Source organism: Mya arenaria, chromosome 13 (assembly GCF_026914265.1).
Source record: "Mya arenaria isolate MELC-2E11 chromosome 13, ASM2691426v1".
NCBI lineage: Eukaryota > Metazoa > Mollusca > Bivalvia > Myida > Myidae > Mya > Mya arenaria.
The window spans coordinates 51997233-52014643 of record NC_069134.1 but is presented as its reverse complement, the minus strand read 5'-3'; the positions used below and the strand labels follow the sequence as shown (position 1 = coordinate 52014643).

The window sequence follows — 17411 nt, the reverse complement described above, 5'->3', positions numbered from 1 at the left end:
TCGTTTGTTTCCCGGCTGCCACCGTCAGGTCGATCTCATGATCGAATGAAAAACCGAAAAGTGTTGTCTGTCGCAAATTTGAAACCATTTGCCATTTTTATAAATTTGCATTATTTGTCGTGGGTGACATTGGCGAAATGGCTTCAAAAATACCAGAAAAAGCGTTGCATTTGATTAAAAATGCCCCTAGAGTTACATTAAACAGCATCAAGCCTTTACCGGACTCGTACACACTTAAGGTTTGTTATCAGATAAAGTATGAAACATGGGGGATTGAGGAGTTGCTTGTTTTCGGATACGCTAACATTTCGGATGACATAGCTTTTTTGTTTGTATTTTTTGTTGTACTTGAACGATTACATTCTACTTGGTTGTATCCTATCTGCTTTGTTGTTTGTGACATACACAAGACATGTTTATTTTATAGATAAAAATATACCAAAATAAAAACCTCTTTAAATTGCAGTAACACGCACTGAGTAACAGTGGTTTGAGGATAGGTGAGCGATAAAGGGCTTAAATATTACTCATTGACAAACTCTAGGTCATATTTTATACAAAGATCAGAACTGGAAATGCTTTAACACTGCAACATATGCAGTTTGATTAAGAACTAAATGAAGTTAATCACCTGACGTACAAGTATTAAAGTTAACCTGGGAGGAAAAATGCACTCCGTGTTGTGCTCGACTCCACGATCGCTAGAACACCAGCACTACACTCTTACAAACTAAGCAAACAGGGCAACTGGTTCTCAACCAAACACACAACACTCCTACCCTTACCTTTTAAGATGACAGAGGCACTCTTATCACTGTCTCCATTACGTAAATCTGGAAGAAAAGTGCGCTCGTTGTGGGAGTTGAACACATGACCGCTGGAACACTAGCACGGTGCTCTTACCATACATACACACACACACACTTCAGTAGAAAAGCCCCTGAAATGGACAGGGTTCGAATTTGGACTCGCATACTCGCAAAATGCGAGCGACATTTGGAAATTGCGAGTGACTTTTATTCAAGCTCGCAAAATTATGCAAGTGGCTTTTTCTAGACCACAAAATGTTAAAAGGAAAGTAGAATAAACATGAACTTAACTCCGCTATAAGTGGCATGTTTACACAACCAGTATAAAGAAGACAGTACGGAGTCACGCTCCAGTGTTCAAAATTCACGGTAGCCCGATAGCCCGAGGCTACCAAATTTCAGCTGGGGCTACCGATTTTCCACAGAAACTAGCCCGAACGGGCTACCGTTTTTTCCTTAGGTTATTTAAAAAAAAACTGCCAATTAAACGCGTTACGCATCATGTTTTTTATACGCAAAGCCTTATTATTCAAGAATGCGTCCTTCAAGGCGACTGGAGCGATTAAGTCGCCTTGACAACGGCGAAGTCGGATTCGCCGAAATTTACATTCAGGGCTCAAGCCATGTGCTCAATGTTTGTTTATTTAATCAATAAATATAAACACATGCCAAAATTCATTAACGCCCGAAGTGACAAGTAATTATTGATCAGTTTCTAACCAATAACTGTGTCTATTAGCAGCAGTCAAACTCTATGACGTCATTAACTCCGCCCATTATGTAAATTAACCGATAAAGTCGGCAGTATTCGACAACAACGATGGCTATGAAAATTGACAATGCTAAAATAGCAATATCAACATTGATATTTTATTTATTTCATTTAAATATATTTTATTTATTAGCTAATATAAAAAGAAAGATATTTAAGTTTTTAATGCGAACAGAACATAATCATTCTACAAAAGTTGTCTTAAATGCGGAGGAAACAAGTGCTCGCTTACTTCCTGACAAATTTAATCAAAGTGAAAGGAGAACTGTCGGATATACAGTTAACTCGTTGTCTGTGTACAGTACAGTAAGGTTCTATTTTATACCTTTAAATAGCTTTGCCATTAATTTTTAAAGAACAATTATAGGAATATTGGCAATATAAACATCGATATATTTTTGTTGTTACTTCTGAAACTTGAAAGTGAAACTGAAAGTTGAAAAGAGAAAAATGTCATTGCACAATCGCTGGTGCATATCTGATTTGACAAGGATGCATTGGATAACAGAACTTATAGTACATGCATAACTCTTTCCATTAAATAAAAGATATGTTCAGGAAATATTTTTCTCGTATTACCTTTTTGAAAACTTTATTAGTTACTGAACTTTTGATGACTACACTAATATATGTATGACTATAATTTATTATTGACGCATTGTTCAGATTGTGGAGCATTTATTGAAACTGTATCAGCGTGCTTGATTAGATATTCAGAATCATTGCGGAATCGTATTTAAACTTCCAAAAAATATTCCGAACGAGTGATATTTTTAAGTGTTTAAGTTTGGGCTAGTGAAATTGGTTTCGGGCTTGTAAAATTTCCTATCTGGTAGCCCGAATGGGCTAGTGGATTCAAAGCCGAATTTCGTACACTCGCTCTAGTAAGTTTTCAAAAATAGAACAAATACGGAAAAAGCTGAGTTTTATTACGAATCTTTCCGGGATGCTCCTACGAGGCATGCATAAAACAAAGTGAATTAAAATGACGTAATCACCTAGCTCAGTCATTGGCTAAATTTAGCCCAACTGTCAAAGTCAATAGACTTCGTCGATCGATATATTTCATGGTCCAAAGCATCCACGCTATATTTACTGTTGCTTTTATTTATTTTAAATTTATAATGTTATTGTTTTTAATACTTATAGACTTAATGAAATCTGTAGCATGCTTGCCGAATGGGTATTACCCGATGGCGAGGGTAAATATACAAAGTGAACAATGGACAGCTTTGTTATCAAAATGCGGCCAGCATCTGATGAGTCTTTTCATACCTCCCAAAAACAATAAGCCATCAACAAGTTCTAGTAGTCGAGTCCCTCAAGATTGATACTTTTTAATATTCATAATATGTCTTGGGTGTAAATTTCTACTTTAATTAGACAACATAATTATAAGGGAATAAAGCAAATTTATGATAAAATTGCAAGTTGATTTTTCATTTTGCGAGTTGCCTCAAAAAGCACTCGCAAAATTTTGCGAGTGCTCCTGAAAGTTAAATTCGAACCCTGATGGAGATTGTAAACAAATTACCAATTCGAGCACACCATGAACATTATAACATGTTTGCAGAATACCCTCAAAATACCTTGTTCACAGATACAATGGACATTGATCTCAGACGACCATGATAGTACAAATATCTTGATCAATGAAAGGTGGTGGAACCAAACAGTTTGCAAAATATTGCACAAGTTCATTTTATGACAACTGCTGACAGTTGCACTGTTTACATAGTAGCGGCGGTTAAGATCTTGGAGTTTTATCACTTTACACATATTAATATAGTTTTAATTTTAAGACTTAATCAAATATGATTGTTTGTCAATGCCTATGTATTTCTGGTCAGACTGTAAAGTTTCTAAGAAAATAAATTACGGCATTAATATCCTTCCTTTCCTCAAATTACTGTTGCAGTGGCTCACTTACTTATGAAATTTGGTATTTGACAGATTGTTCATATATTGTAACTTATGATTGATCATCTTGGCAAATAGGTATTTTTATATACCTGTTTTAAAAAAGATGGGAGTTATTAATTATATTTTTCTGCAAACTTTAAAAGGCTTTGTCCAATCATCTTCAAATTTGGTCAGAATGTGTATTGGCATTATATCTTGGACAAGATAAATAACCAACCATATCGCTCTAGTCACTCCAGAGTAATCACCCTTTAATTATTAAAATTACTTCAAATTGGTATCGTTTGATCAGTCTTTTGAAGCCTTTATCCAATAATCACCTAATTTTAAGTCAGAATGTGTATGAGCATAATATATTTCAAGCAAGTTTGAAAACCAACCATATTGCTCTAGTCACTAAAGAGTTATTTTCCTTTAATTATATAAATAACCTAAAATCGGTCATGTCCAAACAATAACTTTAGAAGCCTTTGTCATATCATGAACAAATGTAAAAAGAATGTGTATCACTATGGGCATAATATCACGGACAAGTTTGATAACCTGCTCTATTGCTTGAGTCATTCAAGAGTGTTTCCCCTTTAATTACTTTAAATTTGTCTTGTCTGATCAATATTATTAGAAGTAAACAAGCCATATCACTTGAAGTTGAGTCACACAAGAGTTATTGCCCTTTAATTTGATAAATTAAGTATAATCAGTCTCGTCCCATCAATTCCTGTAGAAGCCTTTTTCCAATCATCACATAATTTGTTGAGAATGTGTATGGGTAGAATATCTTGGTCAGGTTTGATAACCAGACATGTCACCTCATTTACTCCAGAGTAATTGACCCTTGAATCAGCAAAAACTGTTTTGCACAGTGTCCACTCTCTAAATTTAACATACAACCTCTAAACACCAAACTTGGTGTCCTAAAATTAATAGGGGGGGGGGGGGGGGTATTTTGTGACAGTTGTCACGCTTTTTAATTCTGATATTAACTGAGTGACAGTCAGCTCTAATTTATATTATCAATTCTATCACTTTGTCCTAGGGTAAATGAGTATAATTTTGTTGAAAGTTATGATATTAATAGCAAGGCTGTGAATGTGATCAAAATGTCTTTTACAATTTATTTAGGTGAGACAAAGACGAAGTCGAGCTAAAGGCGGACAGAGTGGTCGAGGTAACAAGGGTCAAGGCCAGCGAATGACCTTGCCCAGACTGGGCTTTGAAGGAAACAACACACCGTTCTACATGCAGATGCCCATTGAACCATACTATCAGAATCACCAGTAAGTTGCTGAGTTGTTCCAAATACACATATTTATTTTTGATATACATGTACAGTGTGGGTTTATTTACTGAAAGTTGGGGGGGATTTGGCCAAATTCACACTCCCATCAAATAGGTATACTCTATTCACAAAAATTATACACAAAAATAACAACCCCTTAACAAGCCTGTTAGTATGTAGATATTCCTAAATGAAGTCTTTATTCTTTAAAAATTCTTCAATCCCAAGATCTTCAAAGGGGCTGGTTTTTATTGTTTGTTTAACATATACTACATGTACGGTAATTTCATGATTTTAGGCATTTTGTCGCTAATTTCAAAATTATGACGGCCCTGGCCCCTTTTACAAAAAATTAAAAACACACATCAAAGAGAAATATTTTCATTTTAATGCTTTTTTTGCTGAAACAGCAACCAACAAGAATCTGTATAAAAAATAGCTTGTATTGTTGCTGTCTTTACTTGGCATGAACTAGGAGTCGAAGGAACTGCCAACCTAAACAATTTAGGAGTCAATAAAGGAGTTTTTGACTCGACTTAGTATCAAACATTCAATATGAAGTGGGGTCTGGTAACTGTTTCATATGACATGTATCACTGACTTTTCTAAGTGCAATGACCTGCCTTCTAAAAGTTGTTTCCGCTTTGTGTCCATTTTCCCCAAAACATCTTTTCCCTATTCTGTCAAGTTTTATCAATGAATTGAAAGCAATGTATTTCTTGATCTTTACAAGAGTAGCTTGAATACAGTATGGGACTATCATGTATGTGTCATGGTATCTTTAGGCCTAAAAAAAAAAAATGTTTGGTTAGGGTTACATCCTTTTCAAAAATAGGTAGGGTAGGTAGGCTTTTTATTTTTTTTTATTTTTTTTTTTTATTAGGCTTTATGTAAGAATATCATTTTCATCATTGGAGAATGGTGTTAAAGCTATCTTCTGTATAAGCATTTAAGGTTTAAACTACATATTGAAAAGCAATAAAAAAAAAAGCGAAATTTTTTTTTTTTTTTTTTAGTTTTTCATTTTTTTTTTTCAAACTGACTATAAAAACAGTAGGGTCGGCGCCTATTCCGTAGGTAGGGTCGGGTTACCCGAACCAAATGTATTTTTTTTTTTGGCCTTACCTATACAGATGTTCAGAATGTGTGTTAGCAGCCCGATTGCTCAGTCAGTAGAGCACTCACCCTATTTTTGTGAGGTCTCTGGTTTGAGCCCCAGTATGGCTGCACCCTTTTTTCATCCTGTGGCAAATTGCGCCCTATGAGGGGCTGTGACTGTATATGTACTGGCACCCAACAAAAAGTCACAAAAAGAGAAAAGTGCTGAATACTTGGACTATCTGGTACCCCTCACTTACAGGATGAGCGCTCTACTGACCGAACCTCTGGGCCGCTTAAACACTATCTCAATACCTCTATAGGTAACACTGGCATGAGATATGCATAAAAAAGTCAAAATATGTACATACATGTATCCAATTATATTAGCTATTTTGGTTTGATTTTGTATTTACCCAAAGTGGCACAAAATTTCCAATTTGGAAGGCGTAGGCAGTGAAAAAATCCAATATAAATCAATGTGCATTTAGGATACAGTTTGAAGTCACTAAATATAATTATCCAGTTATCATGGTGAGAGTAGTCTAGTGGTGATCTTGAAATCTTGAAATCTTGGTATACATGACGTAGGTGTTTCCCTCCCTTCACAATAGGTTGAGGTTATGAGCTCCACCAGGGGGACATTCTCATGGTCTCTTTCAGCTCTACAAAAAGATGCTAGTACTAAGGCCTTAAAAGAAATACATTTGGTTCTGATTGCCTGACCCTTCCTATGAAATAGGGGCTGACCCTACCCTTTTTACAATTTCAACGGTATCATTTCTGACATGATATCATTTCTGACATGATCTTAAGTGCTCATACAAATTGGCACATTTTTCTAAAAAAGTGTAATCAAATGACTTAATTCCAATTTTAGGCATTTAATAAAAAGAAAATTGTGAACACCGAATCACTCGTAACTATGCCAATCGTGAATTATAAAATCTGGTGCTCACTCAGTCTTATATATTACAATCTTACAATGAAACAAACAATTATCCTCTATGAAGTTGCATTCATCTTTTTCAGCTTGCGAAGGGAATACCCACCACTATCTCTACACACTCTACAGAGAATGATCGACCTAGGTCGTTTGAATACAGAAGAACCTATAGACCTTAACACGATATGCAACACGGGCATCTATAAGATTAAACCGAATGACAATGAATATGGAATCAATCTAACAGATGAGGTATATATACATTTACATGGTAATTACTAGTGTTTTAGCCAGGGTTTAAACTCAGTGTGTGTATACCACGTGATAAATAACGTCATATATGCAATGTCGGAAGGCAACATTTTACTTAAAATAAACACTTAAAACAACTTTTCTTTTACTACATTTTAAATGAAACAAAGGGCAGTCTACGCTGCTTAAAGAACCTCGCCTTCGTTTTATTACCAGAGTTTGCTAAGGTGATTAGTTTCATCAAACACTGCGACAAACCTGTTTCCAAAATAATGTTTTGACAGTGCTGCGTCAAGACAACTGTGTCGTGAAAAGGTTTGTCAAACTGTTTTAAGAACTACACTCTCAATCAAACTCTGGTAAAAGACCGAAGGTGGGGCTCTTTTAGCGACGTAGACTGCGCTGTGTTTCATTTAAAATGGTGAAGAAATAGTGAAGTTAATTTGTTAAAAGTCTTCATTCGAAGCAAAAAATTTCCTTCCGACATAGCATTTATGACACAATTTATCACGTGGTATACACACACTGAAAAAGGACAGGGTGCTGCATAAAAGGGACAGGTTGCTGAGGGAAAAAAGGGTACATTGTATCTGGCAGTGAATAATTAAAGCATTATGAATTTCATAGAAAATGTAAGAAAGTGTGCTTAATTGAAGTAATACATGTATAAGGTTCAACTACCAGATATGTTAAGTTTGTTTGAATTCCTAATCATATTACAAGTTTTAATCAAAACAAAAGAAATATTTAATTCTTTGAAGGCAGGAGGATTCACATTCTGGTCTCCATGAGGGCAGAAGGGTGCTTCCAAAAGGATAGGATGCAGCACCCTCCCATAACACTCTAGCTAAAACCCTTAATATACACATCATAAATTTCAAGTCATCAAAATTATGATCTTCTTCTTAAACAAGCCTTAATAGCATTATGATATACGCATAAATTTGCAGTCGATGAAAATGAGATTTTCTAGAACAAACTTAAATACTTTGTTTTCATTGAATTGTATGGTTTTCTTAAAAAAGCTGGAATATATAAACATACATGTATATTAAAACCTAAAAGAAAATACAAGCCCATAGTTGGATTGAGCTTTTTGGTTTGTAATATGTTCTCTTTAAATAAGTTGCAAGTATGAACAAGATGCAGGAACAGATTCCAGATGTAAAAACTGTAAAAAAAACATGTGTGTACAATTTTATTTGTTGAAGGAGATTCAAATTTAGTTATTTGATGTGTTATACAGTAAGCTTTATTATTGACAGTCTTTTTGTAAATGATTTCCAGGGAGCTGATCTTTTCACATCTAGGGTGAATGTTGAAGTCCAGTGGGCAGAAGAATCGACCATCGCAGCCATTGAGAGAAATGGTGGTATGATCACTACACGTTTCTATAACCCAGAGTGTCTGAAAGCCGTTATAGACACCCAGGACCACTTTAGAAAGGGACTCCCCATTCCTCGCTGCCCTCTTCCACCCCAGGATGCGTTAGAGTATTACATGAACCCAGAAAACCGTGGATACTTAGCTGATCCCAGTAAGCTTCAGGAAGCCAGATATGTGTTGGCCCAGAAGTATGGCTACGAGGCGCCAGATTATTCCATGGACCGGAACCCCGCTTTGTTCAAGAAAATGAAAGATCCGAGACAGATATTTTTTGGCCTGAGTCCCGGATGGGTTGTTTGTCTGAAAGATAAGGCCATTATTAAGCCGAAGGATGAAGATTATATTCAGTATTATCAATCATGATTATAGAATGGATGAGTTCTATAGAATTGTGCATACATTCGGCATGTTCATATTTGATGAGATTTTAAAAATATGACAGATGCAGAACATTGGAAATTAAACGGGCGATTATTTATTTAAAGATACATTGATCTAATAGTTATCTTAAGATTGTGTGACTTACTTGTTTAATATTGTTTACCTCTTTTGATTAAATGGTAATGGAAAAATATCATGAAAAACTGTGACACTATCAGTTTAATGTGCATTCTTATATGCCTGTTAATTTAACATGCATACTGGCAGGTGTATTGGGGTTTCCTTGTCCTGTATGTTGAGTTCTGTAACTTAAGTAGCCTTTGTCTAATTTTGAACAAATTTGTTGGACATGTTTAATAACCAGCTGCAGTGTAATATTGCTTCTGTCACTCAAAAGTTATCGCACTTTAAATAAAGAAATAACCTGAAATCAGTCTTGTCTGATCAATAATAATAATTATGACATTATGAGAGGAATTGCAGTATATAAGAACCAATACTAAATTTAAGCTAATTATAGAGTTATTGCCCTTTGTTATTTTTCCTTGTACGTAGCATAACTTGAAATCTACCGGATTGAATTTAATTAAACATCATGGTAAAGCACACAGGAGAAAGTGCAGTTTACAAGAACTAAAACTCCTTATTTTCCTTTTCTTGTCTGGAGCATAAATTAAAACTACTGATGGGATGGAAATACACCTTTGTAAATAGATAAAAGGAAATGAGAGAAAAAGCAGTGCTTAAGAACCTAAATCATATCCTGTATATTAAGGTTGCCTAACCCTAATGAAACCTCAAATTGAAATCAATTTCATTGCTTTAAGCCTATGTTGTTAGCACAGGATTACAAATCTTTTGAGGGTTTCATGATAGTGGTTTGAATCCAACCAGAAGCATATTTTTCTTTTTTCCTATTTTCCAGTTGCTAAAATATTTTTACTGAAGTTCGTATTGTTTCAATAAACAGTTATTAAATACATTTTTATATCTCTTCAATTTTAATGCTTTAGCCTATGTTGTTAAGCACAGCACTACAAATGGGCCAAAACTTCAAAACTACTGATGGAATTGAAATAAAACTTGGTATATAGATAAATAGTGCAGTGCACAAGCACCATACTCCTCATGTATAAAAAGGTGGCACACCCCTGATGAAACTTTAACTTGAAACTCTTACATTTTAATGCTTAAGCCTATGTTGTTAAGCACAGGACGACTAATCTGTTGAGGATTTCAAGGTAGCAGTTCGAATCTATCCAGGAGCATAATTGTTCTTATTTATTTTTATTTTTTATTCAGTTACTAACATTTTACAGAAATTTATCACACTCAATATTTCATTTTTTTGTCAGTTGGAACAACAATCTACACATTGTAAAGGCGATATTCTGGATCTCCTGTCTCATTTTACAGATTTAGTCGACAGTGTTATAGACATTCGACGACATGCCTTATTAAATATTTCCTTATGTCAATGGCAGTTCCGCTCAAAACGAAATTTTAAAGTGCACTAAACCCACACGAGCACTTTGTAACTGTTCCCTATTCAATATCAGGGCATTTCAAGGGCCAACAATATGATGAACACTATTATTTGGTAACATACAATGCAATAATGATCAAAACTGCCACATGCTTTAAAATCAGTGTATTATTGTTTGTAATGAACTGCATACAAACACCACACAATTTCAACTGTCTATTTCATAACAATCAGTTATCACAGTTTGAATACAGTTCATGGAGGAACCAAGCAAAGTAGGTTTGATTGCATTTCATGGACATATGTATTGCTCTTTAGATTACTTCTCTTCAATAAAACTTCTGTCACACAGCAGAAGTAGATAACTAACATTAAATGATTGCCAAGTAATCTTGTGCACTACACCACAATTAAAAACCTTCATTTATTTTGTCAGCAATATAACTTCTAAATTACTTAACGGTTTTTTAATTTAACAACACAATATGGTTAAGCATGATAAGGGCAAACACAGTGAACAATAATCTCGAAGGTATGGCCTCTTGTCAAAGAAATTCTTTGCCATTCCTGTGTCCAGGCGGAGGTCGGGGGTATTCGTCACTGCTTCGACAGCTCTAGTTCTAAAATCCTTTGTCTGTTTATCACCTGAAAATTAGCTATGTTCCCTCAGTCACTCCAGGGTTATGGCCTTTACATTGGCAAACACTGTATTTAGTTTCCGCTCCCTAAATAAGGCTTGACGTAAAACCACTTATCATCATACTTGATGTCGTATTACTAGGATGGGCGTATTTTGTGACATTTGGCGCTCTTATCTTATTGCTTATTCTCATATACATAATTTAATGTAAAGCGCTGATAAATGTTGTCTCAAAAAATGATGAGCAATATATTTTCAGCTTGTCTCTGTTTTAATAAATACGTAAAGTAAATCCTGGTATTGTCATAGCTTTAAGGTTTTCGTAATTTTTATGTTTCTGCTATAAATGGGGAGATACACTTTTTCTCGAGTGGTCTGTCTGCCCATCTGTGCTTCGCAAATCGCTTCACATCTCTTGTAACCCATGTAAGGATTTTAAAATAACTTGTCATAAATGTTATAAATGTTTATCATAATGGTAATCGACCAGCTTGGTTCAAGGTCAAGGTCACATTTAGAGGTCAAAGGTCATATGACCATAATAGGACTATTTTTTATCCGATGTTTCTCATACTTCAGCCTTGGCTAAAAAAATATCACTAACGACTTATAGGATTCTAAAAAAATCGCCTCAAATGTTAACCAAACTACGATGATGAGCAGAGCACATGTAAAAACAAGATCGGTTCAAGGTCATTCTTACACTTAAAAGGTCAAGTGTCATATTACGACTATATGACTATATTTCGTGTCCGAAGTTCACCATATTGAGACGATGTGTAGAGCGCATAATCCATTTCAGTTCAAGGTCAAGGTCACACTTTGAGATCATTGAAGGATTTTTTAAATATTTCACCACAAATATTCAACATATTAAGACAATGTGCCTGTTCGCACATGCTCTATTTAAGGTCAAGGTTACACATGAGTTTGAAATATCATCGCAAAAAATGTTCACCATATGGAGAAGATGTGCATGGCCTGGGTAGTTTTTATGTTTCTGATAATTAGAGTTCAATCTTGTTGTGCGATGAAGGAAGCATAGTAAGACATAATGATTTTTTTCCATGCTGTCAAAACAAAGGTTAAGGGCAGTGAAGCTTAGTAGTTGCATGTTGAAATCGCTATCCGTATTTCTTTTAAAGGCAAATCGCCATAATGTCCGCTGTTATGATTATATTGCAGTTAATGGCTAAATGCTAGTGTTCCATTGCTATTGATGGCAAAATGCTAGTGTCGCATTGCTATTGATGGCAAAATGCTCGTGTCCCATTGCTATTGATGGCAAAATGCTCGTGTCCCATTGCTATTGATGGCAAAATGCTCGTGTCCCATTGTTATTGATGGCAAAATGCTCGTGTCCCATTGCTATTGATGGCAAAATGCTAATATCCCATTGCTATTGATGGCAAAATGCTAGTGTCCCATTGCTATTGATGGCAAAATGCTAGTGTCCCATTGCTATTGATGGCAAAATGCTAGTGTCCCATTGCTATTGATGGCAAAATGCTCGTGTCCCATTGCTGTTCATAGCAAATGCAATATTGTCCTTAGTGCTATTCATGTCAAAATTCTATTATCTTATTGCTTTTTAGCAGAATGCTAGTATCCCATTGGTATTTATGGCATGGCAAATGCGGCATTGTCCTTATTGCTATTCATGGTAAAATGCAAGTTTCTTAAATGTGATATGAACACGCGACAAGATGGTCACGACGTAAATGTGCTCTTATCCTTTAGAGTAGTTTTGTGTTTTGTTTCATCCTTGAGACTAAACAGAGAATATCAAGGAGCAAATACATTTGTACCAGTAATTGGTATTTTGAATTAAACAAACTCTGTACTTTTTTATGAATGCTGTATTCAACGACAGTAATTGTGAATACACAAGCCCATCAGTTGTCACCACAAAATCAACTGCTGCAATGGCCAGTAACGTCAGGCCTCCCTTTTATATATTTCTAAAGAAGACTCAACGACAGTTAACAGCATGTTTCAGAAGAATTAGGGTCAAATAGACAATGTAGATGAAAAACTAGAAACACATGGTGCCTTGGAGAAAACGGTTGATCAAGTTGACATTGGTTTACGTATCAAATACACGTTGATGAGAACATTAAACCCATTGATTTTTTATTCAAGCTATCGAAAATACAGTGAAGTGTAGAGGCTTTTGAGATGCAAAATTTAAAGATGCAAACTGTATAAGTTTACGTGAAGACTCTTAGCTTGAGGAATAATTTAATCTTTGTAGAATAGAATATAGACCGGGTGAGAAACAAGCTGAGACAGAAGTCAAAGTTCGTGACTTCGTAAAAGAGATAAACCGAAATTATCGCAGGAACTCGGTACTTTAATGATTATTGGACGTGCGTATCTTATCAGTGTACATAATCACTGTGAATGGAATCCACGTCCACGTAACATTGTCTGCAAATTTGCAGACTTTAAGTATCGCGAACGCAAGGTCACCAGATAAAGAAGACAACCCTCTGCACCAATAAGCAGCTTCTTCAAGAAATTATGGCAAAAAACGACAGACACCTATACCTAAACAGAAGGCGACACTGCAAGATGGAAGTCGGGCCTGGTTTGTGCACGATACGCTGTAAGGGAATAGGAGGCCATTAACATCTGATAAGGAATCATCAGAGAATGAACTCAAAATACTTGTGTGAAAATAAACGAAGATGAAATGAAGATATTCTTAAGAAATTAACCGAAAATGTTATTTTTATTTTATTTGAAGTATGAACTAATTCTTGCTCTAGTTTGAATGTTGAGGGTTGTATAAATAAAAACTTTTTTCACGTGATGGTAATGATGATGATATATAATTATGGTCTGTATCAATAGTTGGTGTAGATTTGTTTCATATGCTCAGTGATGCTAGTTTCTAATTTGAAAATCAAGGGAAAGTGTTGTTAGCCGGAGACTGGAATTGTAGAGGAGATGATAGGCCTCACTATATTTTGCACGATAATGTACTATCTGCTTCAATCTAGGATAGCTATTTACCGGAAAACCCCCATAAGCATTGGCCTCGTAAGATGAAATATGTCACACACGAGGTAATCGCAGGTTTGATTTTTGTGAGGCTATTGATACGCGCATTGTCAATGGCAGGTATTCGGTTGTATATAATAGAACATACGTGTATATGAGAAATGGAGCATTGACATGGCGAAATACGATTGGTTCGATAAGATGATAACAAAAGGTCATACACATGTTCCTGTCGAAATGCATGTATATTGAGTACTAGTTTATTGACTACCTGTGGGTGTCCACTTAAAATGCTCTTTAAGTATGTCTGTTTAATGCACTCATTAAGGCAAATTATTGATATGTTTAGTCGGTCACTAAACTGATATGTTTAACGTGGATTTTGACGGTGATAATTTCCCTTCGTCTAGGTCATACGGACACTTCAAGCTGTAATGTGACGTAAATGGCACTAACACTTTACTTGAGTTTGAAATATAGGAAAACTATTAACGCCATAATAATCTTAAACTTGATTACGTCAATAAGTATTATGCGATTTGTGCCATTAAAACTCCAAAACTATTTTACCTAGAGTTTTGAAAGGAAAGTTGGGGGAAGATGCCGAGATGATGAAGTTGTGCACCTGGGGTTTTATTAGAAGCTGCTCATAGTCCGTGTACATTATTGGCCAATTAATTACCAAAAATGTGCTGTTTCGAACATGTGTCATTCAAAACCCAAAAACTATTCGACCTTGTGTCTTAACATTTTAAGGTAATGTTGTTGAGATGAAAAGGGTTTTGTTTGACGCTGCACTTATTAAAACCATAGTTATGGCCCTTGAATTAGCAAAAAATGGCATTTTTTGCACTAGTGTTGCTTATAACTCAAACCCTTTTTGAACTAGAACAAAAAGACTTTGGTGGAATGTTATGTTGGTGAATACGTTTGTCATCTAAGGTTTCATTCCTCGATTTCCTAACAAAACTAGATTTATGGTCGGTTTATTAGCAAAATATGGCGTTTATGGACTTCGCCAAAAACTTCAAGACTATATGACAAAGAGTCAGGAAAACTAAAGGAAACGTTGATGTACACATGGTGTTTCCTCTTCCGATCGGCACTGAAAAAACTAAAATTATGACACTTGAACTAACAAAACATAATATTTATGTACTTGTGGCGATCAAAACTCCAAAAACAAATTCACCAGAAGTAATGAAACTTGAGGAAATGTTGTTTAGGTGATGAGCTGGGTCTTGTGTTTTTTTTTATGATTGATAACAAATATTCACTGTCCTTAATAATCAAATCATGAATGGCAAAATGTTATTATATCCTAAGTCATACAAATGCTTTTAATTGCAAATATGCTATCATGTCAAAAAGCGTCATAAATCATCCACATTGTGTTACAAATGACAAAGATATCTTTGAATTTAAACCTCTTAGAGCCTACACCATCAACATATTGATATATATGGCAAATAACATTTTGCCTCAAAACAAAAAAAATATTACTCTGGATGTAGTAGTATTAAAATTCAATAATCATTCGCTGTATCAATGGCGGTTAAAATCAAAGTGATGTTCCTGCTATGAATTATTTATATAGAGATTCTGCAAATTGACAAAAATATATTTGCATACCCATAAAGCAGGGAGAGACGTTTCCACTTTGTGAGTATTGACATTTTTGAATTTAACTACTATTTGAAGAAGATCTAGTTCTTTGTAGTTCTATTTATATCGCTCTTATCATTGCATTGTCTTTATGGTTTTAAACTGTTTCCGTTCATTAACTTAGACCTTGTGAGTGCAGAGAGTTTATGAGTGAGTGCACAAAGTTTTAGAGCGCAGACGTTTTAGTTTGATAACATATCGACTTTCTAGATTAGTGTAAAAGCAAGCTTGACACATTTTTGACTTCTTTTTTTTTTGATAACCATAAATTGAATTTTTTATAATTCGATGTTTAATCGCGAAACTCTTAAGTCATTTTTTGTATTTGCTGCCTTAGCAGCGGATATAAAGTAGACCATTTTTCGACAGGTATTTAACGTGTCTCACTTTTTGCCACAAGCAATTTTGCTACGCATCGGAACATAAACAAGGTATTAAACGAGCTAGCAAGAAAACCATTTTAATATGTCAACTTCAATAGGTTTACCAACGCTACAATTTCTTATACCTTTATATCAGGGACATGATGCCAAGTTTAACTAGAAAAGAACACTTCGTTAAAAATTATTCAAGGTGTTTTGTTCTACCTAGTCGTTGAACATTCGCCTCGGAAGAGGATATTCGATGATAAAATCCCCGGCCATGTCATATTGAAGTCATCTCTACTTTTGATAATTCCAAACATTGAAAAGGTCTGTTTATATTTTAAAAATATAAAATCAGGTTTCTTGACACTTATTTCTAATATATTGTAGGAAATTGCAGCTAATATTTTACGAAAGCTGCTCCTTATCATATTCATACAAACACTTACGAAAGGTAAGAGAGATTAGAGCACTGAAGACAGTGATAACATCTGCTAGGTCTCCCGGCTGTACGGCCAATCCACGCTCGCACGGTTTCGCTACTTGACATACCTTTTTAAATGGTTAGATCTTTCAATAGTAAAGTTTAAAGGATATAATATACATCTTAATAGCAAAATTGTAAGTAGCATTGTATACATGTAATTACAGTACGGTACAATTGCTGTGTACTTGGTAAAATGTTATAATTATTCTAGCTTGATAGGAAAAATATTTGGAAAGTATTGCTAAGAGGAGGTTTTATATTTATCATGTAATTAAAATACTACTAGATTTTGCTGATTTTATCAGTAACAATAGCGTATAAGATTGCTCGCATGATTGGGCCAACCCCTACCTGGTATAATATAATGCTCGTGTTCAATCTTGTTTATTCACAAAGGTAATAAATATGATTAGAGTTCAAACTATTAATCTCAAGTGCTTTTTTAACAATACAACTCGATAAACAAATACATGTATATAAAAATAAAAACAAAACAAAAGAAAACAATTGAACTCATATACATTTCCATTATCTGAACTTGGAATGCTGCAAATGTTATATCGGTAATCCATTTGTACGCTGTACGTAATATAAAATACATTTACTACGTGAAAATTTGTGTTAAAGTCAATATGTTATTATTTTCAGTTCATGCAACGGTAGTTTTCCATCGTCGAAGAAAATGATAATAATGTGTATGTTTTTAAGAATCCTAATATTTGTGAAATCTAAATAATTAATGACTTAATTAGATTTGGAGTGCAAAACTTATCTTTACAAGGAAACATGAGTAACAAAAATTAAAGTTACTTGCTCTCACCCCTTCACAACCTTTAACATTTTGTCTGTTCTTTTGTAGAGGTATTCAAAATGATGTGGCCAATATTGACTGTGGTGATTGTCACCATTATGTTAT

General features: G+C 34.7%; 1 protein-coding gene across 1 annotated transcript; it reads left to right on the top strand.

Moving 5' to 3' along the window:
- Positions 1 to 92: 92 nt before the first annotated feature.
- LOC128214371 (39S ribosomal protein L15, mitochondrial-like) lies at positions 93 to 9828 on the top strand. Its single transcript, XM_052920795.1, has 4 exons — positions 93 to 239; positions 4627 to 4781; positions 6914 to 7079; positions 8367 to 9828. Exons 1-4 carry the CDS (start codon positions 138 to 140, stop codon positions 8826 to 8828), a joined length of 885 nt encoding a protein of 294 aa, XP_052776755.1. The 5' UTR covers positions 93 to 137; the 3' UTR covers positions 8829 to 9828.
- The last annotated feature ends 7583 nt before the right edge of the window (positions 9829 to 17411 follow it).

What these genes read in the sequence shown, in the direction of transcription:
- LOC128214371 (XM_052920795.1), top strand. Translation starts at nt 138, where the DNA reads ATGGCTTCAAAAATACCAGAAAAAGCGTTGCATTTGATTAAAAATGCC. An exon ending in CCATACTATCAGAATCACCA is followed by an intron (nt 4,782 to 6,913) that starts GTAAGTTGCTGA and finishes CATCTTTTTCAG; the next exon opens with CTTGCGAAGGGAATACCCAC. An exon ending in GAATCAATCTAACAGATGAG is followed by an intron (nt 7,080 to 8,366) that starts GTATATATACAT and finishes AATGATTTCCAG; the next exon opens with GGAGCTGATCTTTTCACATC.